Source organism: Octodon degus, unplaced genomic scaffold, assembly GCF_000260255.1.
Source record: "Octodon degus isolate 3935 unplaced genomic scaffold, OctDeg1.0 scaffold00138, whole genome shotgun sequence".
Classification (NCBI taxonomy): Eukaryota; Metazoa; Chordata; class Mammalia; order Rodentia; family Octodontidae; genus Octodon; species Octodon degus.
Window position 1 is genome coordinate 2216565 of NW_004524714.1, and position 27053 is coordinate 2243617.

Genomic DNA, 27053 nt, shown 5'->3' on the forward strand with positions numbered 1-27053 from the left:
GGGGCCGCGCGCACCTCGGCCTCACCGGCGCCGCTCCTCGCAGTCTCACCGGTCCGCCGGGTCGCGCGGCGTGAGCTTCCCGGGCCGCTCGGGATGCTGTCCGCTCGCACGCCGCCGGCCGCCCCTGCCCTGGCCTGCCAGGCCATGCCCCACTGTTTACGGGCCGGCAAAGCTCCCAGCTGCTTTGAGCTTTTCGGGGACCCGGCGCCCAGAGAGTGAACCCAGCGGGCCCGCGAACACTGGACTGACTAGTCGCGCAGACCCGAGGCTCCAGACTCAGATCTGTGCCCGTTCCGCCTCCGCCACCATCTGGGTGGAAGCCGGCTCTGGTGTTTTTGGGGAGGGGGGTGTGGTGTAGGGAAAGGAATCCTGGGGATTTCTGGCACCCCCTTGCCAGGTTTTTTTTTTTTTTTTTTTTTTTTGCCTTTGGGGCTTAAGACTCAGGGAACTCGCTCATGGCTTTCTTGATGAAGAAGAAGAAATTCAAATTCCAAACCACTTTCACCCTGGAGGAGCTGACCGCGGTCCCCTTCGTGAACGGGGTCCTCTTCTGCAAGGTCCGGCTGCTGGATGGTGGAGATTTTGTCAGTTTGTCGTCAAGGTAGGAGTTGGGACGTTGCCTACCTGCAGGGAAAGGGGGTGACAAGGTCTAACTGCATGGCAGTGTGCGGTTCTTCCCTGGGATTTAGGGTCCCAGGGGATCTGTGTGTCAAGGATAGGTTTGTGCAAGGCAGGACAGGGCCTGGATGAGCTGGCACGGTGCTAGGCACCTGTTTGCAGGTGACCAGGTAGATTCCTGGGAGTCAGTTTTGCAGCTGCCTTTTGGAGCTCTGCGTGCAGCCCACAGTAGGACTGTCTTGCAGATTATATTATAGAAAGAGCAGTGGAGTTTGGCTTTGAGGGAGCAGAGAAGGGGTGTCTCAAATCACCTTGCACCCTGGCTGCACCTGGAGCTGGCTTTCCCAGGTGGCTGCAAAAGGCCCTGTCCCAGGCCCTCGGGGGTCTAGCTGGAGATGGTGGCTGGGTTTTGGCCTGCCCATCCCCCTCTGAGCGACTGTCCCCTGGCAGTGCTGGACTGCTTTGCATTGCAAATGCCCTTGTCTGGAAGCTGCTGCCCTCTCTGTAGACTGAGTTTGGTTTTGTGTTGATCTCCATCAGGCAGGCTGAAGGTGACTGAGCTCCCAGGCTGGCCGTCATTCAGTAGGCCCATCTGGGGTCACAACCCTGGCTTGCCTGGAGTGATCCTTGGAGGCAGATGGATGGGCATTTGGATCATGGCTCTTTCTGAGCTGTTTTTCTGTGAGTTATGGAGCGTTTTTTCAGTAGAGAATGCTTTGCAGGGCCTGGTGTGAGCTGACACCCCCCACCCCCGCCTTTTGCTCCTTAGGCCTTGTGGGGTCAGTGAACAGGAACTGCCCATTTCTGAGATGGAGAAACTGAGGCCCAAGAAAGAGGAAGTGAGTGGCTTGTCAGGGACCTCAGAGGAGGTGGTGATGAGCAGAATTTTGCCTGTTGGGAAACCTGTTGGATGAATTGGAGAATGAATACTCTGCAGAGAAGAGGGGAGCTGCACAGCCTTTTGGTGTTGGGGGGGGCTTTTTCATGCCCTGGTTCTCTGGTCTGCTGGGAGCTGCTTAGAGCTTATGGAGGGTGGGGGATGGGGATATCTATGGTTGTTCACTGTGCTCAGAGCTGGGGCTTGGAATTGGCCAGGTACTGGCTGGGGGATTATTGTTGTTACCTAATCTCTCTGATCTCAATAGTCAGGAGTTGTTGGTCTCAACCCCTTGACTGACATGGAGCCAGGTAGAGGTGGGGTCCCTGTGGACCGGTGAGAACTGAGACTCTGTGATTTTCCTGAGTTAATACAGCAAAACCTAGTTTCCAACTTAGGATGTGCTTTTAATCACCACCTTGTAGTGTTTCCAGCCTCAGTTTCCCCTTGTAAAATGAAGAAGTGAGACCCACTCTCTTCAGGTTGCTAGGGGAATGGGTAATCTGCATACCATGTACTGCTCAGGCACATTATTGCTGTACTTGTTACTATAGGCCAAGATGCTCAGGCTCGAGCCCCTCTGGGTCTTAGGGGGACCCTTCCACCTTCCATAGATCATCAGTGCCCTTGAGTCCCACCAAGGAATTGACATTGAACCAAAATCTGAGGTCTCACCTGGCCTCCCAGGCCTGTGACCTGTCATCCTACCCATCAGCCTCTCCATGGCTCTAAACCTGCCCTCTCATTCAGGAAAGTCTGGAAAGTTCCAGGTCTTAGCCCGTATGATCTAGATTCCATGTCTGCTTTCTTTTTCCCCTCTGGCAAGGGGCCTCTGATTTCCCAAGCCCAGCTTAGCCCAGACAGCCTTTCCCAGGCCTCAGCCTGCATGAAACCTGAGTGGGACTGCGCAGGGAGGAACTGACATTAAGGCCCCCCAAGGCTGGGCACTTAGTGCAGTGCTTGTTGGGCACCCATTTGCTGCTGGCAGGTGTGTCTACAGAGAACTTGCGGCCAGTTCAGAGCTGCCGTGGCTTTTGAACAGGAGTTGAGGTTCCCGAGTTCCTGCTCCCTCCACCTACACCCCACCCACACTGATTGGTAGCCCAGGAGCCCCACCTTGAAGCCCACTGCTCCAGGCTGCCATGGCTTCATTGTTTATAAGTTAGGGTAGGGTCTGGAGTGAGTGGACCTAATCTTTAGGGTCTCAGCCCAGATCCAGTAGCAATTTTCCCAAACCCAGGGACCTCTGAAATGGCTCAGACTTGGTGCTGGCACCTCAGAGTGAGGCGGCTGAGGCCCCACCCTTGCAGCATCCACCCTCCTAGCTGGAGTGTGTTTCCCTGTGTTGGGTGCCATGGCAACAGCTGGGTACACAGCTCTCCCTGACCCAGTTTGAGCAGGTAGAGCAGGTGGTGCATTGGGCTGTTCCTCAGCCTCATCTTCGTCACACCGCCTTACGGGCAGTACTTCTCACAGCCCCTGTGTTCTGAGCACCCGTGTTGTGTGCCAAGCACTGTGCTGAGTGTTTTGCAAATGGTACTGCCATGAGTCCTCTCAGACTTATCTGAAGAGGCACCTAAGGCAGAGAGATGAAGGCACATGCTAGAAGCCACTGGGTGGTAAATGGCAATTGGGAAGATATTTTTTCTTTGATTATGGTTCAAACTGGCTTTGCATGTGCATTTGCTGTATGACTGTATTTGCTGTATGGGGACTTGTTGAGTACCTCTGATGCGTGCCATATTGAGTCCCCCACAACCTCCCATGAGCTGAGGATATTGTCTCCATTTACAAGTGAGGACAGTAGGTTCAGGAGAGTTGAAGTGGTTGGGCCGGGTGTGTCACTCAGCTACGGAGCAGCAAAGAGAAGACCTGAATTTGAGCGGGTCAGAAGCAGCTGTGGCACTTCTGCGTGGCATGCCCAGGCCTTTGAAAAAGGCTCCTTTCGGTGAGTTGGGTGGCACAGGAAAATGCAGAGTTGGATAGTTGGGGCCCCAGGATAAAGAATCTCAGGACCATAAGGTAGGAGTGGAGTTGAAGTCACTGCTAAATGGACTAGCACTGGAGCACAGTGGCATTTGCCAGGGTGCCTAGAGAGACTTTCCAGAAGGATGGATCCAGATGGCATCTGGGAGGTTTCCAGGGGCAAGGCCATCCCAGGAGGGATACAGAATCTTAGCCCAGTCTGGTGAGTTGGGAGGTATCCAACTTGTCCAAGGCTGCCTTTAGGCAAGATAATCCCAAGTGTCCCAGGGCTCTGTTCGCAGTGGTACTGGTCCTTCCTATTGCCCCATGCATGTGGCTGGTGGTACCAGGGGAGGGAATTCAAGGGAGGTGCTTATTATGTCACAACAAAGGGGAGAAGAGAGAGCATCTCTTCAGCTGACAGGGAGATTGAGGCTTGGGACAGAGAAGTGACTCGCTTTGATTACTTGCAGGAGGAGCAAATGGCATAGCCAGTTGGACTGCAGTCTGGCCCTGACCTCTGCCATGTACCTCAGTACCCTTCTCTGCACAAAGAAGATAGGCTAGGCTAGGAGGGAAAGGTTGCTGCAGGAGCTCTGTCAGCTCTAAATCTGTGCGTCTGGCTGTCCGAAAAGCAGCCTGAGACTTGAGAGTCTGCTTCCCCGTCTCTTCTTCTCCAGCAGCTGGAGTCCTCTTGGCCTTCAGTGGGCTTTATTTGGGCAGATTATTGAAGCAGCACCTGGGTGCTCACCACACAGGCACTGCCTGCTTTCTGTGGGCATGGACTGGGGCCCGCCTAAATGGGAAGCCCCGGAGGGCCACTGCCTTGGACAGGTCAGCCGTACAGCTTGGACAGGAGGCTGTGTGCCCAGGCCTCGTCCCTGGGGAGCCCAGGCCATCTGGTCTTTCCTCACATACACTGGTCAGGGTTGTGCTTCCACTGTTCCTTGTCCGCCCTCCTTGGAAGAGGCTGCAGAGTGCTGCTTGGGACTTCTGCCATCTTGAGGCCTGCTCTTAGGAATAAGTTGGTATGGAGCAGTAGGGAGGCAGAGTGGAAGTGCTTACCCAGATAGCCAGTTCTGGCCCCAGGGAGTATGGGGAGCAGGAGTGGGTGGGGGTGCAGGGGCTCAGAGCTAGGGTCCCCATTTCACTCTGACCAAGTACCCATTGGTTTTGGGCTTCCGCAGATGAACGGAACAAACTTCCCTGTTCCCTGGTGGGCATCATGAGAATTCTGGAGCCAGCTGGATGTCGAATGGGTGCTTATGGATCCCACTAGACCCTGACAGACCAGCAGGAGGCACTTCTGCTCAGGCCCCTGGCCACTTGTCCAGTTTGGGCACAGGCCTTGCCGTCATGGGGTTCAGTGTCTCTTGATGAGATGCTAGCAGGGAGGGCTTTCCTGAGGAAGGAACAGTTGTGAGAGCCTTCACAGTGGAGGGGTTGTGCTAGAAGTAGGGCCAAGTCTTTAGAGTAGAGGCCCCTGGGTGGAAGCGCTTAATTGTTCTTGGAATAAGCAAGATGGACAGTGATGACCCAGAACGTTTCCTGGACTTGTGAGCCGTGGGAGGGTCAGGGGAACAGGTAGAGAAGGTACAAGGGGGCATGAGCCACCCCTGGTGAGAGTCAGTTGGAGTTGGCCTACAGGCAGTTCTGGCCTGGCCTGGCCTGGCCCTGGCTGGGTGGTGGCAGGCAGAGGGAGAAGGACAGATTAGAGAGGGTGGCAGGAGGAGTGGTCAGGTGGGGTATTTGTCCTGAAGGCCTGATCCTGCCCCTGTTGCTTGGAGTTGCTGGAAGATGGACATTCAGAAAGTGTAAAATGGCCAAATGTAGCTGGGATTTTGTCAGCTCGTGCTGTGCTCCATAGTTACTGATCCACACAAAAATCTGGACCTTCAGTTTCTTTTAAGTTGGAAGATATGACAGCAGCACTGCATGGCAGTGTTTGGCTCAAGGGGATTTGTAGCTTCTTCAGCATGAGCTGTCTGTCTGGGCTCCTCCTGAGCCCAGGGTACATCCTTGGTCCCTGGTGTGGACCCTGTGGAACGTCTTCCATATGCGGCCAGAGGGGCCCATGAGAAGTCCTCTGGCAGGGAGGTCAGGAGGCCTCGGGCCAGTTTGGGTAGTAGGGCTGTGGTACCAGGGCAGGTGACACTGGTGGTGGCCTTGGTGAGGCCTGAGGCTGCCATGCTTGTGTCTGGCCATAGTGTCTGCTCCAGGGACCTGGGCTTTGCTGCCAGCTGGCCATACTGTTGGCAGGTACTACCTGGCAGCCCCTGCCACCTATCTGCCAGAGGTCATGACCTGAGGTGATCTTGCTCTATGGGGCCAAGGTTATTCCCTGAGGCCTGTTCCTAGCTTAAATTTTCTTCCCCAAGCTGTGCTGGCCAGATGGTCTTGTGGCAATCACTCGTCTTGCCTGTTATTGCCTCTTCTCACCTAAGGATGGATCAGAGGCCCGAGATGGCTTTGAACCCTGTGTGTCACTACCTGGAAGTCCTGATTTGCTTTTGAGGTACCCTGTGTGGGCACTGGGGTGGCCACTGCTGAACTTGCTTGTGGTCCTCAGAAGCCTAGGGACACAAGTGTGTAGGTGGAGTCAGAGACCAGGCAGTGGTGCTGCAGCCTTTAAGTCTGTCCTCACCTACCACAGAGCCACCGAAGGGTTTGAGCAGGGGAGACATTAGTTTAGAGCTAAGGTGGATGCAAAGGGTGTATGTGTGGTTCCTCATCCACTGCTGCAAGTGCTTTGGATGGAGGGACACCAGACCTGCCCCCAGGCTCTGAAAGTGCTCTGCAGCTTCACTATGGCGTCTTCACAGGCCTGGGTTGCAATCCCTTGAGCTTTGTTCTGAGCCTCTCTAGGCACTGGACTTGGAAGATCTCTCCAGTGTAGGCCCAGCATTGCCTGCTCCCTTATCTGCCTGAAACCAGCTTGTTTTGGTGCTTAGAGGAAGAAACTCTAATAGGGAACTTGGCCCTTCAGGTTTCTGCCTCCCCCTCCCCAGGCCTGCTTGCCATTGCTTGTGACCTTGGGCAGAGGCCTCAGCTCCAGCCTCCTCCTGACCTCCCTGCAAGTGGGGCTGTGCTGCCTGCCTCACAGTGTCCTCCAGAGGACGTGGTGAGATAATACCTGTCAGACATCCAGCTTGGCTCCTGGCCCCATCCTGAGTCACCATGGTGGGCCAGATGGCGCACCTCACTTGCTCCATGTGGCAGCTGGTACTCCTCTGCGGACCAGGACAGACAGGGTGTCACAGAGAGGGTGCTTCCCACACAGGTTCACTTCCAGGTCCTTGGGCACGGTGGTGAGCATGCCTGGTGTGTGGTCTCAGGGCCCACTGCTTTCTGGCCTCCTTTGGTTTGGTCGTTTGGCCTGGAGCACCCTCAGCATTGCCAGCTCAGGGACACTTTTGACAGGCAGAGGACAGCTGTCTAAGGAGGTGCAGGACACTGGCTGTCAGCCTGCTAGTGGCAGGGGTGCAGGTGGCCCTTTGGCTCTCATCTCATAGTTGGTCCCCAGAGTGCTCAGCCCCCTTCCTCTCCACTTGGTGAACTCCTGCCCACCCCAACAGCACCTCCTTTGGGAACCCATTCCTGGCATTTTTTGCCTTGTCACCTCTGGGTCCTCTTTTCAGGGAACTGCACTCCCCACTGCTGTGTCTGGCTCCTTCTCCAGACTGCAGTGCTTTGTAGTCAGGAGTGGCTCCGTTGCATCGTAGGCCTAGGCCTCTTGCTGTGGGTTGGCACTGTCCCAGGCTGGAACTTTTCTCCCCTGGCTCTGAACCAGTGTGGTTGCTGGACCATGGCAGCCACAGCCAGCTGCTTAGCCCAGGGCCCCCCTGCCTGAAGTATCAGCTGGTGTCAGGAGCAGCCCTTACCCATATACCAGGCAGCCGCGTGCCGCCATGGGCTTCTAAGGCTGTAACTGAGAGGCAGCTGTGGGCCTGATGGTGGGGTTCAGTGGGCTCTCTGCAGGGGCAGTGATCACATAACTGGCTAGGGAGGAAGAAGAAAAGCTGTGGCCCCACTCAGACTTTGCATTTGGGCCTTAGTAGCTGCTGAATCGTGACTGGCCACAGGCTTCACCTTTGCAGCCTCAGCTTTCTCCTCCATCAAGAGCTCCTGAGATCAGGGCATGGCCAGGCCCCTGGCAGCTGTAAGACTGAACCTGCCCAAACAGGAGGTGCACATGCCAGGGAAGGCGGAAGTGTGGGTCGTCTTCACACGCACAGTGCCCTCACCTCTCACCACTTCCCCTCTTGAGTGGTTGGACTTTAAACACCTGTGGTTCATATCCCTTCCTCACTGACAATTTTCTGGGCACTTTCCATGTCTGAGATGCTGGTTAGGCCCTTGGATGGGGTCCCCACTCTTGCAAGACCCCTAAAGGAGAAGCACAGACAATCTGAAGTATGGCAACTAGCCCTGAGAAAGTGGTGTTGGGCTAGGGTCTTGGGGATGGCCAGGGTTAGAGAGTGGCCTTCAGATCAGAGTCCACTTTGTGTTGTAGAACCACAAAGAATAGTGGCAGGATGAGAAAGGTGGCTTCTCATCCATATGATTGAAAGCAAAACTCCCGGCATTCTCTGCAGTGGGAAGGATGAGCAAGCTGTTGTTGTGGTGGCAGGGGAACGAACCACGGCCTGACAGTGCTAGGCAGCAGTGTACACTGCCATTTGTGTAAAGTTTTAAACATTTGGTGCAAGTCAAGGTGTGGTCATTGGCGTCTGGAAGGGCTCTGGCCTGTAATGTCCTGCTGCTGGGGCTGGTTCTGTGGGTGTGTGCTCATGAGGGCCCATGAGTGGCATACCTCTGCTAGAAGTGAACCTTGAGCTGCCCCACACCTCTGGTGGTGCTGGGTGGGCACCAAAGCCCTCTGGACACAGTGAGTCACCTCCTTGGGTTCCTGGAGGTGGTCCTGGGGACTTTCCTGGGTTTTTCTGTCAGGCTGACCTGAGCCATCTGACCTGATGAACATGTCTTTTGTGTATGAGGCAATAAACTCATCTTGGCAGCTGCCAGCAGCCTCCTTGGGCTGGGGATTTTCCTCCTGTCTCTTGCAAACCTCAGCAGGGCCTGTTGGGCTGTGGGGCTTAGGAGCTCCCTGGGGCTGCCAGCCTGCTGGATCTCTGAACCTGCTTTCCTTATCTGTGGGTGGGACAGTAAGCACCTATGAGATGGGTGAATGTAGTCATCATAGCCCTGGCCCAGAGTACATGTGCAGTAAAGGTTAGCAGTAGTTGATGTCAATCAAAGGCAGTGGTTAGAAGGGACCAGGGGTAGGAAGAGAGAAAAGGTGCCTGTCCCCTGTTATCCCTAAGTTGTTCCTTTTCTCTTTTCCTGTAGTCCACCCATTGAAACACTGAGCTGGGTCGCTCACATGCACATGAGGAGACCCTCAGGCACACCTCCATCTCCAAGAATGAGCAGAGCAGGAGAGGAGTTGCCATTCTCTCTACACAGGTCCTGAGCCCTTTTGGGGAATGGCCTTTGGTTTGTTCTCTCTGAGTGCCAAAGAAGGCTGCTCTGGGCTGCAGCAGTTCTAGAGGGGTCTGTGTCAGCTAAAGGTGTTGCATGTTACAACCCGGGCCAGGCCTGGCTGAAGCCAACCCCCCTCATCGCAGATGTAGGAACACCAAGCTGAGTTGGTTCATGGGGATGTATCCCAGTATCCTATTCAGCCGCCCCATGACAAGTGCTCATTCAGTAAATGTGCATGGAGTAGGAGGCTGGCCCTGCATTGTCCGTGAGTCTGCAGAGAATCAGGTGTCCAGGGAGAAGGTGGAGACCTGTGAGTCAGGGTCCCGTGTCCTGTATGACCCTGAGCCCGTCGTCCTGTGGTTGGAATCTCAGAGCTGTGAGGACAGCCGGAAAAACAGGTCTAGATTAGTGCTGGGCTAGAAGAAAAGTGACACTGGCTGAGCAATCTGATTATCTTGGGGTCACCTTGGAAGGTCAAGAAGCCAAGGGAAATACTGTGTGGATCACTGGGCACACCTAGGTCCAGATCCAGTGATGGGAGCAAGCTGTGACCCTGACCTTTGGACTCTGTGGAGAATAAGGCCCAGCCACAGCTGGGAGGTCCCTACCTGTAGGTAGCATGGAAAGACTTAGGGGAGCCCTTGTGGAAACGGGTATAAGGGCCTGTCATTTGGTCATCAGATCCCACTGAGCACCCACCATGTCCCAGGCACCGTCCTGAGGAAGGGAAACAGCAGGGGACACAGCAAGATGTCCTGCCTTTAGGAGCTGCGCCATCCTCACTGTCTGGGAAAGCAAGGATTAGAAGAGGAATCCATGGGTGCTGGGGTACTCCAGGACAAGCTCAGATGGAAGGCATCCCTGTGACTCCAGTCATCAGAGGGACTGGGCCCTGGGGATGGGGAACCCTCCCCCCTCCTGCCAGCGCTTCCTCTGATGAATCAAGCACCACCTAGGTGTGAGTCAACCAGGAATGGCCACATGAGCCTGGGCCACCTGCCAGTTCACCTGTCTTGATTCCCCAGCCTTGGTTCAGGCTCGGGGAAAGTGACCAAATGCATGGTCCTCAAGCAGGAGGTAGAAGGGACCAGGTCAGGGACTTTACCTGCTTCCTGATGCAAATGCTTCTGAGGGGATCTTGAGGCCCTTCTCCTGTTCAGCATGGATGCATGCTGTGTTTGTGCCAGGCCCTGAAGCAGTTTAATGAGACAGGGACAGGGTGTGACTCAGTTCCTTGGCCCCCAGCCTCTGTATCCCCATGCCTCTAAGTGGGTCTGCTGAGTTTGACAGGTGCAGAAAGGGAAGTCCCTGAGCATACCTGGCCCTGCAGCTCCATTTGCCACCATGATGGCTCCTGCTTGGGAGGGGAAGTGGCTCCTGAAACTTGGCTTACTATCTTCTTGCTTTGAATTGCTGAGACCTCAGACTTGGCAAGGGGGCCCAGCTTGGCGCTGTGGGCCAGATAGCCTTGGGTTCAGATCAGACTTCTCCCAGCCAGGAGACCTCCCAGCAGGTGACTTTCCTGCCTTGGGCTGCAGGTTGCTAGCCTGTGACATAGGGATAGTGGGCTGTGGGTTCCAGAAGGTCAGCCAGGGACAGCTCTTGGTCCAGTGCCTGATGTTTGCTGGCACAAAGCAGGTATGCAAGTGGGAGGAGCCTGATCTTAGGCACCTGTGCAGGGCCTAGCTGTTGGGAAGCATTTGCCACTTTCCAGCATGGATTGACCTACTCCAGTACATGCAGATCTTGACAGGATTGGGTCATTCACGTTCATTGACCCTTCACATGAGCCAGGTCCCAAAGCCCATCTTCCCTTAGTATGTAGATATTCACAGTGAAGGTCAGCCCATAGCACTGGGCCCAGGGACCTGGCCTGATGGATAATCGTGCTGCCATGGGGCCTGAGAATTGCCTTGTAGACTTCCGAGGAATCCTGCAAAATGGGCTCAGGCTGCAGACTGTCACTCACCCCCACCCCTTGTGTGGTATAGGACAATGTCTTGGACTCCCTGGGGGTCAGTGTCCTGATCTGGGAAGCAGAAGCAGAAAGTTGATGCCCAGGAAGCACCCTAGCACACAGGAGGGCTCCAGGAAACAGGGGGCAGGCTGGGCCACACTGGGAGATAGGGGCACCTTTGCTTTGGTGTGTGGGGTTGGCCTAGCACTTGGTCCCAATGGGCTGTAAGAGTCAGAGGGAGTGATCCATGGGTCAGTTGAGAATCCAGTTGCCCTAGGTTACAACCTGGCTTTGGAGACAGGGCAGAGCACATAGCCCATATCTATAAAACAGGGCCCCTGGAACCTGCCTGAGCTGGGGTTTTTGAAAGTCAGCCTCACTGTTGTTTGGCTGGAGAATAGCACCATTCAAAGCCAGCTGTATCTGACTCAATCCTTCCTAACCCTGACACTTCCCTAGCAAGCCTAAGTGGCTCACCAGCCTTCCACCCCTACCAGCCTCCCACCCCTTGTCCTCTGCATCCCCTTGTCTCTTCTGCTTCTTGGGCCACTTGGCTGGTGTCAGCCCTACTCCCAGCCCATCTACTCCTGAGCCATCCACAGGGCTCATTGGCAGGAGAGCAGGGACAGCAGCTTGGGGCTCCAGGGTGCTCCTCCAGGTTTTCATTGTCAGGCACCAGCAAGTGCTTTGGCTTCTAGGAACTTCTCGATGCTTACAACAGGAGGAGGGGCTGGCGTGCCAGCACTGTCAGAGCTCCTTCCCTGCATGTGGCCCTGAGCTCCTGGCAGTGCCCTGTGCTGCTAGCCTGCCACGTTGGCTCTTCACAGCCCTTGGCTGGACGCCTTGGCTGGTCCTAGGGGCAGCCCCTCCCCAGGCAGCTGCATTTACTTATCTTCAGGGAAACACTGGCAGATGTTGTGGATTTAAATTGTTTCCTTATTAGACTCTCACTCTCCCAGCCTGGGCTGGCTTTCACCAGCTAGGAACCTAGATTGCATCACTACAGCCTCTTGCTCCTCTAGGAACCTACTCCTGGGACCTGGCTAGGCATGGGCATAGCCAAGAGGGGCAGGTTGGGCAACAGGCAGGAACTCGTGTGATGATGCTGGCTCTGGAGACCTTTTTGTAGAAGTGCTGATCAGGAATGTGTCCTCTCAAGAACCCAGAGTACAGCTGGGCTAGAAAGTCCTTGTCCCACAGGGGAGGCACAGCTGTGTCAGGCACTCAGTGCCCTGTTCCGGACCCACTTGGATTTAATAGTATTTCCCAGACCTGCAACAGTGGTCACCTGTGGTGATTTGGTGAAGTCTGGACATATTTTTGGTTGTCACTCCTGGGGTTGTGCTTGGCGGACCCCAAGAACACCAGGGGTGTGTAGGACAGCTCCTCAGGAAGAGAAGCTCCATATGACAGTCCATGGTTCTGGCAGGGCCTCCAGGGTTTCTTCACATATGACAAGCTGGTAGATGTGTTTCTGTATGCTCAAGTCCGAGAACCCCTGTTCTGGTGGGCTTCATACCCTCACTTTGTGAGTTCAACACCTGTTCCCTCCAGGAGTATGCCCCATGCTGAGCACACTGTGGTGGTGAGCAGAGGCACTAGTGGGTGCTCCCAGCTGGGTATGTGATGTGCTGAGGGTGGCCATGGGATCACTTTAGAGCCCTGTACTTTGTCCCGTTATGAGCTGGGTCATCCCACTGATCCCCAGGGCTCCATCTCTGCTTCTATGATTACTGCCATCCTTGTGTACCATAGCTCTGACTCAGGAGATACCCCACGGACCTGTTGCTTGCTCTCTGGGGCTATGGCTCCCACAGCGCGACCCCTTGTCACCTGCTTATGGGAACCCAGGGTTGCCATGGCTCCAATATCTTGTTGTTTGCTGGACAGTGACACTGTCAGGCCTGGTTAGTGCTAGCAGTGTGGTAAAGAGCTGACTTACAGGAGCAGTGGAATGCAGACTGGGCATTTCCTGCATGAGCCCAAAATGTCACCACCTGAGAAGCTGAGGTTAGTGTCTCCCTACAGCTGGCCCATCCCCTTCACGTCATCCAGGTCTCTTGAGGAGCCTTCCTTGCTGGGAGAGGGAGCACCACTTAGCTTCCTATTTTTGAGGGCAGCTGACTGAAGAGCAAGGTGAAAGGGTGGCTATGGTGACAGGCACCTCAGAAGCATCCAGAGTGGGGTACAGGGCTTTGCGTCTGGCCTGCCCTCAGTGTACCTCAACTTCCTTGTCTGGAAAACCAAGATGAGTGGGACACACCTCACAGGACTGTGGCCAGGATGTGGGCAGAACACGTGTCTGGCAGAGCAAGTTGGGGCACCAGAGTCACTTTGGTACTGATTAAAGGTACACCCAAGAGGAGTGCGTTTCAGAGCAGCCTCTCTGTCAGAGCACTGAGCAAACCCCTCTGCCAGCTCCATCATGGCCATGGGGAGAGACATTGTTACAGTGATGGGAGATGTGGTGCATGGGGTCCTACGGTGGCCAGGTGCTGGGCCTGGTGTCCTGAGACATGGTGAGCAAGTGCTAAGAAAAGGCCACACAGACCATGTGGGCAGAATGCTTTGCATCTCCTGGGGCTGAGCAACAGAGAAAGGAAACCATAGGCTCACCACCCCCTACTGCCCAGGCAGCAGGCAACAGGGCCTCTGCTTGCTCGAACAGAGCACCTCTTATGGGCAAGTGGAGGCCCACTGAGTTGGGACTTCCTTTGCTGCTTGGCAGCCTCACCCCAACCCTCTTTCTGCTGCCCTGAGAGCTGCACCCTTCCTCTGGGTCTTCCCACTGCCTGGGATATCCTTCTCCCAAATCTCCACCCCAGCTTCAGACTTGGGTTCTGCTTCTGACACCAGTGCCCAAGACCCCATCCCTGTTCCGCCTCAGCTTTCTTGTAGCCCTTTTCTCGAGAGCTAGCAGCTGATGGTCATTTCCTGTGTAACTCCTGCCTCTCGAAATCCACCAGGGGCTCCTCCCGAAAAGTGAACTGACATTGTGCCCCACACCCAAAGCCGACACCCACCATATATCTCCAGAGGCATCACAGAGACCAGCTCAGCATTTGGGTCCTGGTCCCACACTGCCTGGCCTGGATGCCTGGATCAGGTTGTAATGGCTGGGCTGGTCTCCCTAGGCTCGGGAGAGCTCAGGGAGTTCTGAGGACACTAGTCTGGTGGGGTTCTCTGTTCTATTTCAGGATAGCTCAGGAATAGCTGAATTGGGCCTCTGTGATGACCACAGCAGCCAGCATGGGTGGAGGGCTTGCCCTGCCTTGCTGGGATTTGAACGTCTAATTGTATATTTTACAGCTAAAAACGAAACCAGTCTCTGTAATTACCTGTCTCTGGTAGGCAGAGGGGAGCTGAAAGCACACCCAGAAACTAGGCTGGGAGGGCTGCATAGGCACTTAGTCCAGGCCCGCACACTGCCCTGCCAGCAGGTCACAGACACTGCACATGGCGCCCCCTCATGCAGTGCTTGGGGGTGGGGTGGACAGGTGCGGGCCAGGCCTACTTCCTTCAGGTGGCTCTGATGCAGATTTCTTCTGCTGTCAGACAGCTCTGCTACCCTCATCCCCGTTTCTTTTTCAATTTAAATTTTTGTTTATGGGAATAACTCTTGTGCAAGAACAAAGTGGCCCTGGCTCCATACCTGTACCCCATGCCCTGGCTGAGCTGTCCCCTTCCCTCTAACCAGTGCCCCCTCCCTCCAGTGTGAATGAGCCACTTGCCCAGGGAGCCAGGACTTCCCTAGGTCAAAGTAATTGCCTCCTCTGGGGCTTTGGTTTTGTTATCTTACTTTTTCTCTCTCTCTCTCTCTCTCTCTCTCTCTTTTTTTTTTTTTTTTTTTTTTTATTTGCTCCGAATGCCTTCAAGGCATGACTGGCTGTCTTGTGTTGTGGGGATCGAACCACAGCAACCTGAGCCTGACTGCTTTGTTGAAGCAGCCACTTAAAGAACTGAGCTAAGGGGCAGGCCCCCACTTTTTCTCTTTGATGCTAAAGATTAAAGCCAGGATTTCACACATGCTTAAATTTTGTTATTCTAAAGTTGTAGTTCTTAGTTGGATGTGGTGGTGCACACCCTTGATCCCAGCACACAGGAGGCTGAGGCAGGAGGATCATTGAAAGTTCAAGACCAGCCTGAGATAGGGGCTGAGAAGATGGCCCAGTGGAATAAGTGTTTGCCTGGCAAGTGCAAGGGCCTGAGTTCAACGCCCAGTTCCGTGCCAAAAAAAAAAAAAAAAAGTTTGTGTATATTATATACAATGAACTTTGATGAACACCAATACTTAAATTTCAAAGTTATTTACTATTGGAGCCTGGGAGATGGCTCAGTAGAATAAGCGCTTCCCTGGCAAGCGCAAGGACCTGAGTTCAATCCCCAGTTCCACCAAAAAAAAAAAAAAGACCAACCTGAGCTATAAAGTGAACTCAAGGCCAGGCCGAGCTGCGTATATCTCAGAAATTCTTTTTTTTTTTGCAGGCCGCTCAGGTTGCCTTCAGGGCAGGTCTGGTTTGGCTTGAGGATGAGGAGATTGAACCACAGTATCCTGAGCCTGACTACTTTGTTTCAGCAGGCACTTAAACACCTGAGCTGATGGGCAGGCTCCCCAGCAATTCTTTTTAAAAAGTAAATATAAGCCCCTTCTGCATCTTGCCTGTCCCACAGGCTGTCTTTCCTCCTGGTGAGCACAGAGCTCCCCGCCTCCCTCCCCCTGCTTCTATCCTACTCCGTGCCATTGGATAGTTCTCTGTAGCATATTTGATTTGTTTTTGCCCAGCAGTTAGTGCTGCGCTGTGGCCCCTCGCACACATGAGGATGCTCACAGTTCCCTGTGTAGCCATCTGGTTTCTCCATAAGTTTGAGGTCAAGACTTAAGGTCTCCTTTTCAACCATTCTCCTCCTTACTGTCCCTCCTCCAGCTGCACTGGCCTCTGTGGTCCTCTGCACAGGTCAGGCACATCCTGCCACGGGGCCTTTGCACTCACTGTCCCTGGGTTGCTCGTGTCACTTCCCCGTTAAGATCTTCCTTGATCACCTCTCCTGCACCCCCCGGCCTGCATGCTGCCTGCCTCCTTTCCAGTTCATTTTCCTCATAGCACTTAGCACCTCTAGGCTCACCTCGCTTCTGTCTTATACCACCTGCCAGCCCATGAGCCTCTCCAAGAGGACTTCTCTCTTTTGTTTACTGCTTAGTTTATGGTGCCTTCCACAGTGACTGACGTGTAGTGGGTGGTGGTGGTTCCTCCTCCTCTTCTTTTTTCTTTTTTCAGTACTGGGGATAGAACTCAGGCCCTTGCGCTTGCCTGGCAGATGCTTATGCCACTGAGCTATCTCCCTGGCGCTGTAGTGGGTTCTTAACAAAAGATTTTGAATGGATCAAGGTCCTGAGACTTCCTGAAACCCACCCTGGCCACTTGCTTGCTCTGGGGCTCTCAGCTTTCTGCATGGCACTTATCATCCTTAATCTTTGTAGTTGTTGCTTGAGACAGTCTTGCTTTGTATCTCAGACTGACCTTGATCTCAAACTCAGGGCGCTTCTCCTGCCTCAGCCTCCCTCTCTTGCTTTTATTTAGGAGCAGTCCCTCACCTATCTCATTGCCCCGCCCTGTACGGGGACCCCTTGTGCCCATGGGAGGGTGCACACCTAGGGGCCCTGGGTCTGATGAGGAAGGCCTGCAGTCCTGGAGGTGGCTGTAGTTGTCAGTCTGTGGCATAGCCCCTGGACACAGAAGGCCTGGGGCTGAGACAGCTCTGCTGTCTGCCCACAGCTCTGGTACTTGGGTGAGCTGTGCAGCACTTCTGAGTCTCACTTTCCTTATCTAAAAAGAGGGCCAGTGAAGCAGCCACCTGCCAGTGTTAATACAGTCCTGGCACAGTGGGGTGCTATGTGGTGTTGATTTCACCTCACTGTAGTACCCTGGGGGTGGGGGTGGGTCAGGCCAGGCTGCCAGCCTTTTCCTGTGGGAGTGGTGACATCTGATAGGTGATTGTGTAGAGCGCTGTGCAAGCAGGAGGGAGGCCCCGTGCCAATCCCATGATCCTGAGTCCTGCCCCTGCTCACCTTCCTGCAGGAGGAGGAACACACCTGTCACCTTCCCTGTGGCTTTCTCTACCCTGGCCTGGCAGGACCACAGGAACAGCGGATGGGCCTCAGGCTTCCTGGTGGGGTGTTCCCACAGCAGGCCTTCAAAAGGGAAGGGAAAGTGCCTGTGCTTGGGTTCACCACCAGCTGTTGCTCCCAGGCTCTGACCTTCATTCCTAGTTGGGTGTCTGGGCACGCCCCTGACTCTAGCAGCTGCGGGACCCCTGGTGAGGGCGGGGCACGCTGCTCCCTAGCCTCCGCCTTGCAAGCTTGGCCTCTGCCCGCTGAGAGGTCTCCGTTCTCTGGCCTCCATCCACCTGCTAGCTGTCTGCTCTCTGCCCCTGCCGAAGCCACAGTACACAGGAGTCAGAGCGCACTGTTGTGACAATGAGGCTTGAGGCAGTGCTGGGGCACCTGTAATCCCAGCACTCCAGAGGCTCAGGCAATAGGATTGTAGTGAGTTTGAGGCCAATCTGGGCTAAGGAGTTCAAGGCCAGCCTACACTCCAAAGTGAGACCTTATCTCAACCAGAATGAGACTTGATGGCAGCAGGCCCCAGCCCCTGCCCCACACTGATCTCAGCCCCACCTGCTGGTCTTTGCAGCCTCTGGGGCCCATGCTGTTTTGCCGTATGTCACTACCTGAGAGCCGTGGCATTTGGGGTTCACTCTGTCCTCACTGTGCTCCAAGCCTTGCTCAGGTGTCACTGCCTAAGGGCCATCGCCCTGAACCAGCAGCCCCCACCTTCCCATCTCTATCCAGCACTCACCATCACTATTTCCTCCATTTCTGTTTATCTGACCCAGCATGATATGATTATGGGAGACATTTATTGAGGTGTAATTCATAAATCACATAGGGCCGGCCAGATAGCTCAGCAGATTAAAGCACCTTTTAGGCAGATGCAGGGACTGGGGTTCGATCCCTGGTGTGCTGTGGTGGCGCGTGCCTGTTATCTCAGCACTTGGGAGGCTAAAAACAGGAGGATCACTACAAGTCCAATCTGTGTAGTGAGACCTTGTAGATCCTGTACTAAATACATTAAAATCATAAAATCACAATTCACAAGTTTAAAATATGTAATGCAGAGATTGTTTTTAATTTTTTATCATTTATTTTAGTGGCGCTAGGATAGAACCAGGGCCTCTTATGATAGGTAAGTGCTCTACCGCTGAGCTGCATCCCTACTTGCCCTGCAGCCATAACTGTAGTCACTTGCAGAGCATTTCTCTCATCCCACCAAGAAACTCATACCCATTGGCTGTCACTGTTTCCTCCAAAATCCCCTCCCGTGGCAGCCACCAGCGCACTTTGCCTCTGTAAATTTCCTAGTAAATGAAGCCAAATGCCATGTTGTCCTTCATGTCTGCCCTCCTCCCTTAGCATTAGTATCGTTAGGGTTAGCTCACATTGTAGTAAGTGTATGTTCTGTGTTTCATTTTTATTCCATCATATGAAGAGACCACTTGGTACTGTTCATTCTCCAGTCGACATTTGGGTTGTTTTCTGGGTTTTTTGTTCGTTTTTTATTTTTAACTGTACTGGGGATTCAACTCAGAAGAGCCCCACCACTAAGCTACATCCCCACCCTTTTTTATTTTTCAATTGTAAGGCTCTCGCAATATAATCCTGGTGGAACTTGAACTTGTGCCCTTCCTGCCTCATCCTTCAGGGCTGGGATTACAGCCTCACACCAGTCAGTGTCCAGCTTGGCTGTTACTCTTTGGCTGTTGTGGATAGTGCTGCTGTACACATGTAATTTTTTGTTTGGACATAGGTTGCTTTCTGTTGGGTGTATTCCTAAGGGTAGAATAGCTGAGTCATGTGTGGTAACTGTTTAACCTTGGTCTTGGGGAGGCAGGAAGGTACTGCTAGCCCCACACTCCTTTTTTTTTTTATTTTTTATTTATTTTTTTAATTTATTTGAGAGAGAGAGAGAGAGAGAGAGAGTAGTGTAGTGTGTGTGTGGCCAGCTCAGCCCACCAGGGGGCGGGCTGGCTGGCATGTGGTGCTGGGGGATTGAACCGCGGTCCCTGATGCTTTGCCAAGCTTGTTCTAAGTAGGTGCTTTAGACCACTGAGCCATCTCTCCAGCCCCCTAGCCCCACACTCCTATGGGTTCTCCCAGTAAGCTCTCCTGGACTCTCTGTTCAGGAGCTGCCTGACTCAGACCCAGTCTGGCAGCTGTCACATGTGCTGTGGGTAACCCAGGGTATAGAGAGGTCACTTCCTCAGCTGTCCCCTTGGCTGTCCGGTTAGGTGGGATGAGCTAAGATACTGTCTGTCACCACCCCGCCCTTCCTGAGCACCGGCTGTGTCAGGACTGGGAGCACAGGGCACTGCTACAGAGTGCAGAGCTCTTAGCATGTGCTGCCTCTGCCCCAGATCCTGCCAAGCCCCACAGCCGCCAGGAGAGGCTCCCAGTGCTCTGAGCAAGGCACAAGATGCTACCTCGTTAGGGGTGCTGGGTTTATGTTGTGCCCCCAGCCCCCCATTAGTGCCAGGGAAGCCAAGGCTGGTTCAATCCTTGTTTCTGCCCCTGCCAGGAGTTGGCCTCAGGAGGGCGGCATAGCCCCCAGAGCTCCCGCTGGCTTTGGGGAATGGATGACAACAGCTGCCTGGACAGTAGTTGGAAGGCTTTGGCACAGGTGTGACCACTTAATCTCTGGCACTGCAAGTAGGGTCCAGTGGCCATGGGCTTCTCAGTTCTCTGAACACTGCCTGCATATGGGAAGCACCATACAGCATCAGCTGTTAGGCTATAGTGGACGTTGTTGCTATTTGTGGTGGCGAAGGGGTTCCGGCCCCTGAAGTTCGTAGACCCAGCTTGAGGACCTGCCTTGCGCAGCTTCACTGCCTAGTACACAGCCAGATAGATAGATAGATAGATAGTCTTGCTGTGCAGCTCACTTGTAGTGCTCCTCCTATCTCACCCTCCCCAACACAGATTACAGGCATGCGCCACCATGCCCAGTTGTGGCTGGCACGGCATGCCCAGGGCAGGACCAGCATGGCATGCAGTCCTGGGGATCAAATTCAAACCCCAGTCCTTGCATTTGCCAGGCAGGCACTTAGACAGCTGAACTATCTCCCCAGCCCATGCTTTTGATGATTTTACAACAGTTACACTAGCACATTCTTGTAAAAATATAGTCACTTTGTGACGCAGAGTGAAAAATGAGAGCTGCCTCCCCTCCCCATGTCACCCTGTTTGCCCCCTACTCTTCTCTCCCCCCCCCACTCCGCAGTGCCCCCCCCCCCCCCGCAGGGAGGAGGTGCAGGAGAACTGTGTGCGCTGGCGGAAGAGGTTCACCTTCGTGTGTAAAATGAGTGCCAACCCAGCCACTGGTCTGCTGGACCCCTGCGTCTTCCGCGTGTCTGTGCGCAAGGTGAGGCCAGGCTCCTCAACCTGGGCCAAGAGTGCTGTGAGCAGGGCCTGAGCGTGGGTGGGACTGGTGGTCTGCGAGGCTTTAGGACCCTCCCCTGAATTCTCTGCCCTGGAAGATGAGGGGAGTTGCTCTGCCCTTTTTGTGTCCCATGCTGGGGCTCAGCTAGGGGTAGCGTGGAGCTCCCCTGTGATCGTGCTGCCTGTGTTTCTCTCCCTGTGCAGGAGCTGAAAGGCGGAAAGGCTTATTCTAAGGTAAGAGGGGCTACCCCAAGGGGAGGCGGGGGTAGCACAGCCCCATTCCCCCCAAACAGGAGACCCCAAGCCCTCCGTAAGGTGGATCGTTCAGTGGAGTATCTTCACTGGTAGTCGGCACTTGTTCCACCAGCAGCCTTTCCTCGTTGCAACGCAGTGCTGTAGAAGTGTATAGTGAAAGGGCTCTAAGTGTCCCCCTCCTTTTTGCCTCCTCCCAGTATTGCACTGTTGGTGTTGGTTAGGATCTTTCCAAACCTTTTTGGGTGGTACTAGGGCTTGAACTCAGGACTCACATACTAGGCAAATGCTGTGCCACTGAGCCACACCCCACCCCCAGCCCTTTTAAGGAAAAAAGTCCTCTCTGTGTGCAGCAGTGAATAAAAGGCTGCTGCAAGTGCCGCGCGCGGGTGCCTGCACGCACTGTGGTTCCCGTGCACACATCTGCAGCTGGGCTTTTTAGTTGATGGTCTATGGCGAGCGTCATCACAGATGTCTGTGTGCTTTCTCGTGGCAGCAGCATCCTGTTGTGTGGCTGATGACATCTGACTTCCCCAGGCCCTGCTGTTGGACATCTGTGTTGCTGCCAGGTTGCCACAGCCTGGCTCCACCCTGACCAGCCAGGCCTTTACTGTGGGGAAAAGCTGCAGAAGAGGCCCTGCCCCCTCTCTGAGCCTTTCTCTGTGGGGCACCCTTGGCCTCCCCTCCCCCAGGCTTTTGGAGGTGCCTAGCAGCACCCCAGTTGGAAGGCCTCAGGAAGCACTGGATGCTCTGCTGACCAGAGCAAGCCGTACAGAGTGCGGGCTGGCATGGAGCTGTGTAGCAAGCTCGCTGGGCATGCGTGAAGCCCTGGGCTGCACCGCACAGCTCCTCCCACCAAAACACCGGACAGCAGAGCGCAGGTGCTCAGAACCAGTTGGGAGGGGGGCCTGTCAGAGTAGAAATTGTCCTTGGTTCATGCAGGTGAGGACAGCCATCCAGTTAGAGAAGAGACTACGAGCACCCTGCCCAGCCTCTTCTCAGCGGTGCTGACTGGGCCGGCAGCATGCTGCGCTGCCCTCGTTGTGGCTTTTCACCCTGATTGATACTCAGGGGAGCATAGTGAGGCCCAGGGTGGCGTCAGGCCCTGGTTCTGATCAGCCTGTGCCCCTCACCTCAATCTCAGTTTCCTCTCCAGTCAGGCAGGCATGGCCTCCTTCCAGCCCAATCCCTCCCTGAGCAGCTGAAGAGCAGCCCAAGTCCCCAGGACTTGGACAGATCCTGGGCTCTGCCCTCCAGTCTTCCTGGCCCTTTGGGTCCCATCAGCCCACCCTGCTACCAGGTTCCCACGGGCCTTCTGCCCTCCTCTCCCCCCACCTCTCCTGACAGCTCCCCACAGCACAGCCTTGTTTCCCAGGGAACAATGCATCTGTGTCACAGACAACAATGCCCTTTCATGTCAGGAGTGCTGGCCCGGTGCATACTGGGATACAGCACAAAGAGTGCTTTGTGCTCCGCAGGGATGCAAGCTCTAGCTTTGCCACATTGGTGCTGCAAACCAGAGTCCTGTTCTTGGGACCCAGTTATACAACAGCCAGTCCAGGCCATGGGGCAGACCCAGGGGCTCTTCCTGCCCTCCCTTTGCCACCCCATTCCAGTTAACCCTTGTGGATCAGTGGCCCTGAGCCTACACTCCGACAGCCTCCTAACAAGCCTCCTCCCCTCACAGCTGGGCTTTGCCGACCTGAACCTGGCTGAGTTTGCAGGCTCGGGCTCCACGGTGCGCTGCTGCCTGCTAGAGGGGTATGACACAAAGAACACCCGCCAGGACAACTCCATCCTCAAGGTACCAGGCACCGTGCTGCCTCTTCCATCACCCCCACCTCGGAATCCTTATCCGACTCCCCCAGAGGGTTGCTTAAAGTACAGCTTCCCATCTGGCCAGGCAGCAGGAGGCCAGGGAGTCTGGGCCCTGGGCTTGGGGCTGTTGCCCCACAGGTGGCTGAGGTAGGCCAGAGCAGCCTGTAAGGGCTTGACAAGCCCTTCCTCAAGATCAGCCTGTGCTCAAGGCTTATGTCTCCTCCTGTCTCAACCATGACAGCTGCTTCAGGTGTGCCCCAAGTTGCATGGGATGGTGCACACAAGTTATTTGCCCCAGAAGTGGGCAGACTGGCACTTGACCCTGCTGCTACTGGGCCCCCCAGACCAGCTCCTAAGTCCTGCTCTGTGTCCTGGGGACCACTGGCTCCTGGTGGGTTTCCAGAGGAGAACTGGTTTCCTGGACTCATACTCGCCAAGGTTCAAGTGCCCAGTTACTGCCCCCTACCACTAGCACAGCTTCCTGCCTCAGACAACGCCTCATTTTTTAAATTTTGTTTTATGTATTTAGCACAGGGTCTACAGGGTCTCACTACATAGCTCGGACTTGTGATTCTCCTGTTTTCAGCCTCCCAAGCACTGCGATTACAGGCATATACCACCACATACAGTCTCAATGACTGACTCAGTGCGCCCCAGGGGTGGGTTGTCCCGGCACCCCAGGGATTGAACCCCTGCCACTGTGCTCTGCCTAAGTAGACACTTTAGTCTGCTGAGCTATCAGGCTGGCCCTATGTTTTTAATTTCTTTCCTTTTTCGTTCTTTCTTTTCTTTTTCTTTTTTTATGTATTTGGTACATAGTCTCGCTACAGAGCAGACTCGTAGTGATCCTCCTGTTTTCAGCCTCCCCAGCACTGGGACTACAGGCATGTGCTACTGTGCCCGGTCTTGGTGTGCCCGGGGACCAGGCCAGCACTGCATGTGGTGCCAGGGATTGAACCCCAGTCCCTGCACTTGTGTAAGCAGGCACATAGTCCACTGAACTTAGTCTTACCAGCCCTAGCAACTCCTCTTGGGCCTCTTAGGATCAGAGATGCCTGGGCATGTGGCCCCAGTACGGCTTTCTTCACATGCCTCTGCCTGGCATGTCCTGATGTCACCTCCAAGCACTAACCAGGGGTAGCCAGCTGCCTCAGTGTGGAGCTGGGCATGCATAGTGGGCTCAGGCTCCAGAGGCACCAGAAAAGTCCAGGATCTAGGCAATAGCCAGACCTCCCAGCCTCCTGCATACCCTCCACCAGTGTAGGTGGATGGAGGGGGCTCTGATGGCCTTGTTTCAGGCTGCTGTCCCACATCCTTTCCCGCTCTTGAGTCTTGGTTCTCTCATCTGTAATCTGGGATGTCACCTACTTTGTAGACTGCTATTAGGACCGAATGAAATAATCCATAAAACCCTCAGCCTGGTGGTCCACTTAGGTCAGGTGTCCTGGGATCAGAGTACCCCTTTCCTACCTGTCATTCCATCTCATCTCAGATTTTGGGACCAAGACTTAGCCATATTTGGGCTGTTGCCAAAGGGTGCCCAAGCGAATGCTGAATTTCTAATTGGCTCTGTGATTTGCTTTAGTCCTCACACTTTCCCCATGGCCGTCCCTGTGTATCCCCACCCCCACATAGCCCCATGAGGTCCCCCTTTCTGCCAGGCTTGGCACTGTGCCCCATGGCCAGCTGGGCCATGCCACAGAGGAGCTCAGTCCTGATACAAAGTAGCAGGCGCTGAGGTGTGTGCTCAGCAGCTAGCCCTCATCCTGCTGCAGCTCCTGGCACTCCGCCAGGCAGACCTGGGCCTCCGGGAGACAGGCAGTTGCACACCTAGCCAGGAAGGGCCACTGTGGCCTGCGGTTCCCGCCACTCTGAGGCCGGAGCCAGGAGTCTGTAGGCACAGTGCCTGTGCTGAGTCTCCCCTCCTCCCCAGATCACCATTGGAATGTTCCTGCTCTCTGGAGACCCCTGCTTCAAAACGTGAGTGCCAGCCAGGCTACATAAGGGGCTGGGAGTTTGATCCTTGGCATGGTGGTGGGGACGGACTGTTCCTTCCTCCAGGGCTGTGGACTCCCTGTCTTCATCGATCCCAAGTTGGGACACCCCTTGCACGCCTCTCTCCACACATACAGGCCGCCGTCCACTGCCAAGTCCATCTCCATCCCCGGCCAGGATGCTTCTCTGCAGCTGACGTGTAAAGGTGGTGGGACCAGCAGCAGTGGCAGCGGCAGCACCAGCTCCCTCACAGGGTCCCGGCCTCCCAAGGCCCGGCCCACTGTCCTGGGTTCAGGTACATCACCCACTCACCTGCACCTGTCCTGCTCGGGGCCCATACCCTCTCCACAGCAGTGTCCTGGGCAGATGCTTAGGAGGGGAGGCTGGTGGATGGCTTCAAGTGCCTCGGTTCCCACCTCTGTTACCCAGAGGTGTTCGGTGGCTCTCTAGCCAGACATGAGATACAAGGGTCAGTACAGTTATAGGTGACCCACAGGCATTTCCCTGCAGATGTGGCAGTGGGACCTCAGGCCCAGAGGGGATCTGTGGCACCAGAGAGGGCCACTCCAAACCGCAGCCTGGGCTGTGTCTGTCGGGCTACCCTGTGAGTCATGCCCTCCCAATTGCTGTGACAGTGACCTTGACTGGCCATTGTGCCTCTACAGTCTCAGTGTCCTCTTAAACGGGATTGTTAGTAGTAAGTACTAGCTGAGCTAACTAAATAAATGTCCAACCTGCCTGGGATTGAGTGCTTGGCTGGCAGGCATTACTTTTTTTTTTTTTTTTTTAAGCTACATAGACTGTTACACAAGAAAAAGCAAGCAGTTAGAGAGGGCACAGCCTAGGGCAGCTCAGCAGACACTTGCTGGGCATGCTGGCCCTGGGACCTGAGGGCTGGGTAGGACCTCTGACCTCTGGGGCCCAAGCTGGGGCTTTGCCTACTGTACCTGGAAGCTGCAGGCAGGGGTGGGAGTGTCCCAGCCCTGCTGCTGTCAGCTCTGGGGAGAGAGGTCTGGGGATACGGCCTTCCCAGCACTGGGCTATCCCGTGGCACTTCTCCCAGGCTGGGTGGGCTCTGAGCCCACTCGCCCACCATCTGCAGAGGACAGGTTGGAGACTTGAAGCATCTGATGCTCCTTGCTGGAGACAGCATTGCTGAGTCCTCTTTTGGTCAAGGGGAGCCTAGTCCCACCTGGTTCCCTGGGTGCCTGGAAAATGTGCCTGGAAACTGTTAGCCCAGCCTTGGGGGCCAGGCCTGCTCCCCTGCTCCACCCCATCTTCCTTTACTCTGTGCACTCCAGCTCCACAGACCCAGGCTCATTCCACCCTTGGGGCTTTTCCTGTAAATCTCCATCCACAAGGCCCTGTTGCTGCTGCCTTACTAGGGCTTGCCCTTTGCCTCCCACATTCTGAGGCTCTAATGTTTGTTTTTTGTTTTTGTTTTTATTTTTGAGGCAGGATCTTGCTGTGTGTGGTGCAGGCTGGCCTGGAGCTCCCAGTGGTCCCCCTACCTCAGCTTCCCAATTGCTGGGATTATAGGCCTGTTCTACCACACTCAGCCAGTCTAGTGTTAAGGAGCAGCCCTTCCCCATCCATGTGTGGGCCTGGCCTCGGTGTGTTCCGTCCCTGCCTGTGCCACTCACAGTCATTAGTCCTTATGAGTGGATGTGTATTCACACAGTCCGTAGTACACTTCCTCTTCATTGGCCTCCAGCAGGTGCGTTGGGAGGAGGTCCCCATTTGAATCTCAGTGAGTTATCCAGCCTCCGAGGGTGATCTGTGGCATGGCAAGGGTGGCTGCTGCTGGTTTCTAGTTTGTTAAATGGAGGTGCAGAGCACTGTATACGAAGCTGGCAAGAGGAAGTGTGCAGGGGAAGGCCCCGCTAGGTAAACTGTCCCCTTCCCCAGGGCTGCTGGAGGAACCAGACCAGAACCTGTCCAGCCCTGAGGAAGTGCCCCACACTGGCCACTCCCGCAGCTCCAGCTATGCCAGCCAGCAGTCCAAGGTCTCTGGTGAGTGGCCTGGCCCTGCACCCGCACCTCCCCACGGCCCCCCACGGCCGGGAGAAGCCCAGGCCTGATGCTCTCCACTGCTGCTTGTCCCCAGGGTACAGCACGGAGCACTCGTGCTCCTCCAGCCTGTCGGACCTCACACACCGCCGCAACACGTCCACCAGCAGCAGTGCCTCTGGTGGCTTGGGCCCAGCCCTGGAGAGCTCTGAGGGTGGTGAGCGTGAGCACCGACCCCCTGAGAAGCCACCAAGACCCCCCCGGCCCTTGCACCTGTCAGAGCGCTCTTTTCGGTGAGTCCCTGGCTCCCAGTGGGTCCCTCTACCAGTATTTACCTGTCACACAGGAATGGGGGCAGTAGGTGCCCACCCTAGTGGGTTGGGTTACGACAGGCTTAAAAGGCACAGCCCCAAGCCTTGTTACCGTTCAGTGCATCTGGGCTTGGGCCTTAGGTCTCTGTGTACTGCTGTGGCCTGGAGCAGCGCCCTCTTCTGTCCACCAGGTGAATAGCACCTGTACCCTGGAGTCTGGCACGGGCACACAAACTGCCAGGTGGACACACACAGAATATTCTGAGTGCCGTG

At 55.0% G+C, this 27053-nt stretch overlaps 2 protein-coding genes across 3 annotated transcripts in view; both read left to right on the forward strand.

Moving 5' to 3' along the window:
* Window positions 1–384, forward strand: part of LOC111812711 (translation initiation factor IF-2-like) — a 2307-nt gene extending 1923 nt beyond the window's left edge. Inside the window, exon 3 of the mRNA XM_023701651.1 lies at window positions 1–384. Coding sequence (XP_023557419.1) covers window positions 1–358 — 358 coding nt within the window. The 3' untranslated portion in view covers window positions 359–384.
* Window positions 1–27053, forward strand: part of Fam102a (family with sequence similarity 102 member A) — a 33903-nt gene that overhangs the window by 2906 nt on the left and 3944 nt on the right. Inside the window, exons 2-9 of one of the 2 annotated variants that reach the window (XM_023701636.1) lie at window positions 406–601; window positions 20257–20377; window positions 20599–20628; window positions 22334–22450; window positions 24398–24444; window positions 24597–24754; window positions 26368–26472; window positions 26567–26762. In XM_023701636.1, coding sequence (XP_023557404.1) covers window positions 456–601; window positions 20257–20377; window positions 20599–20628; window positions 22334–22450; window positions 24398–24444; window positions 24597–24754; window positions 26368–26472; window positions 26567–26762 — 920 coding nt within the window. In that variant the 5' untranslated portion in view covers window positions 406–455. Of the gene's footprint in view, window positions 1–40; window positions 602–20256; window positions 20378–20598; window positions 20629–22333; window positions 22451–24397; window positions 24445–24596; window positions 24755–26367; window positions 26473–26566; window positions 26763–27053 lie in introns of those variants that run through there. The other variant, XM_004641534.2, reaches the window with a different exon arrangement.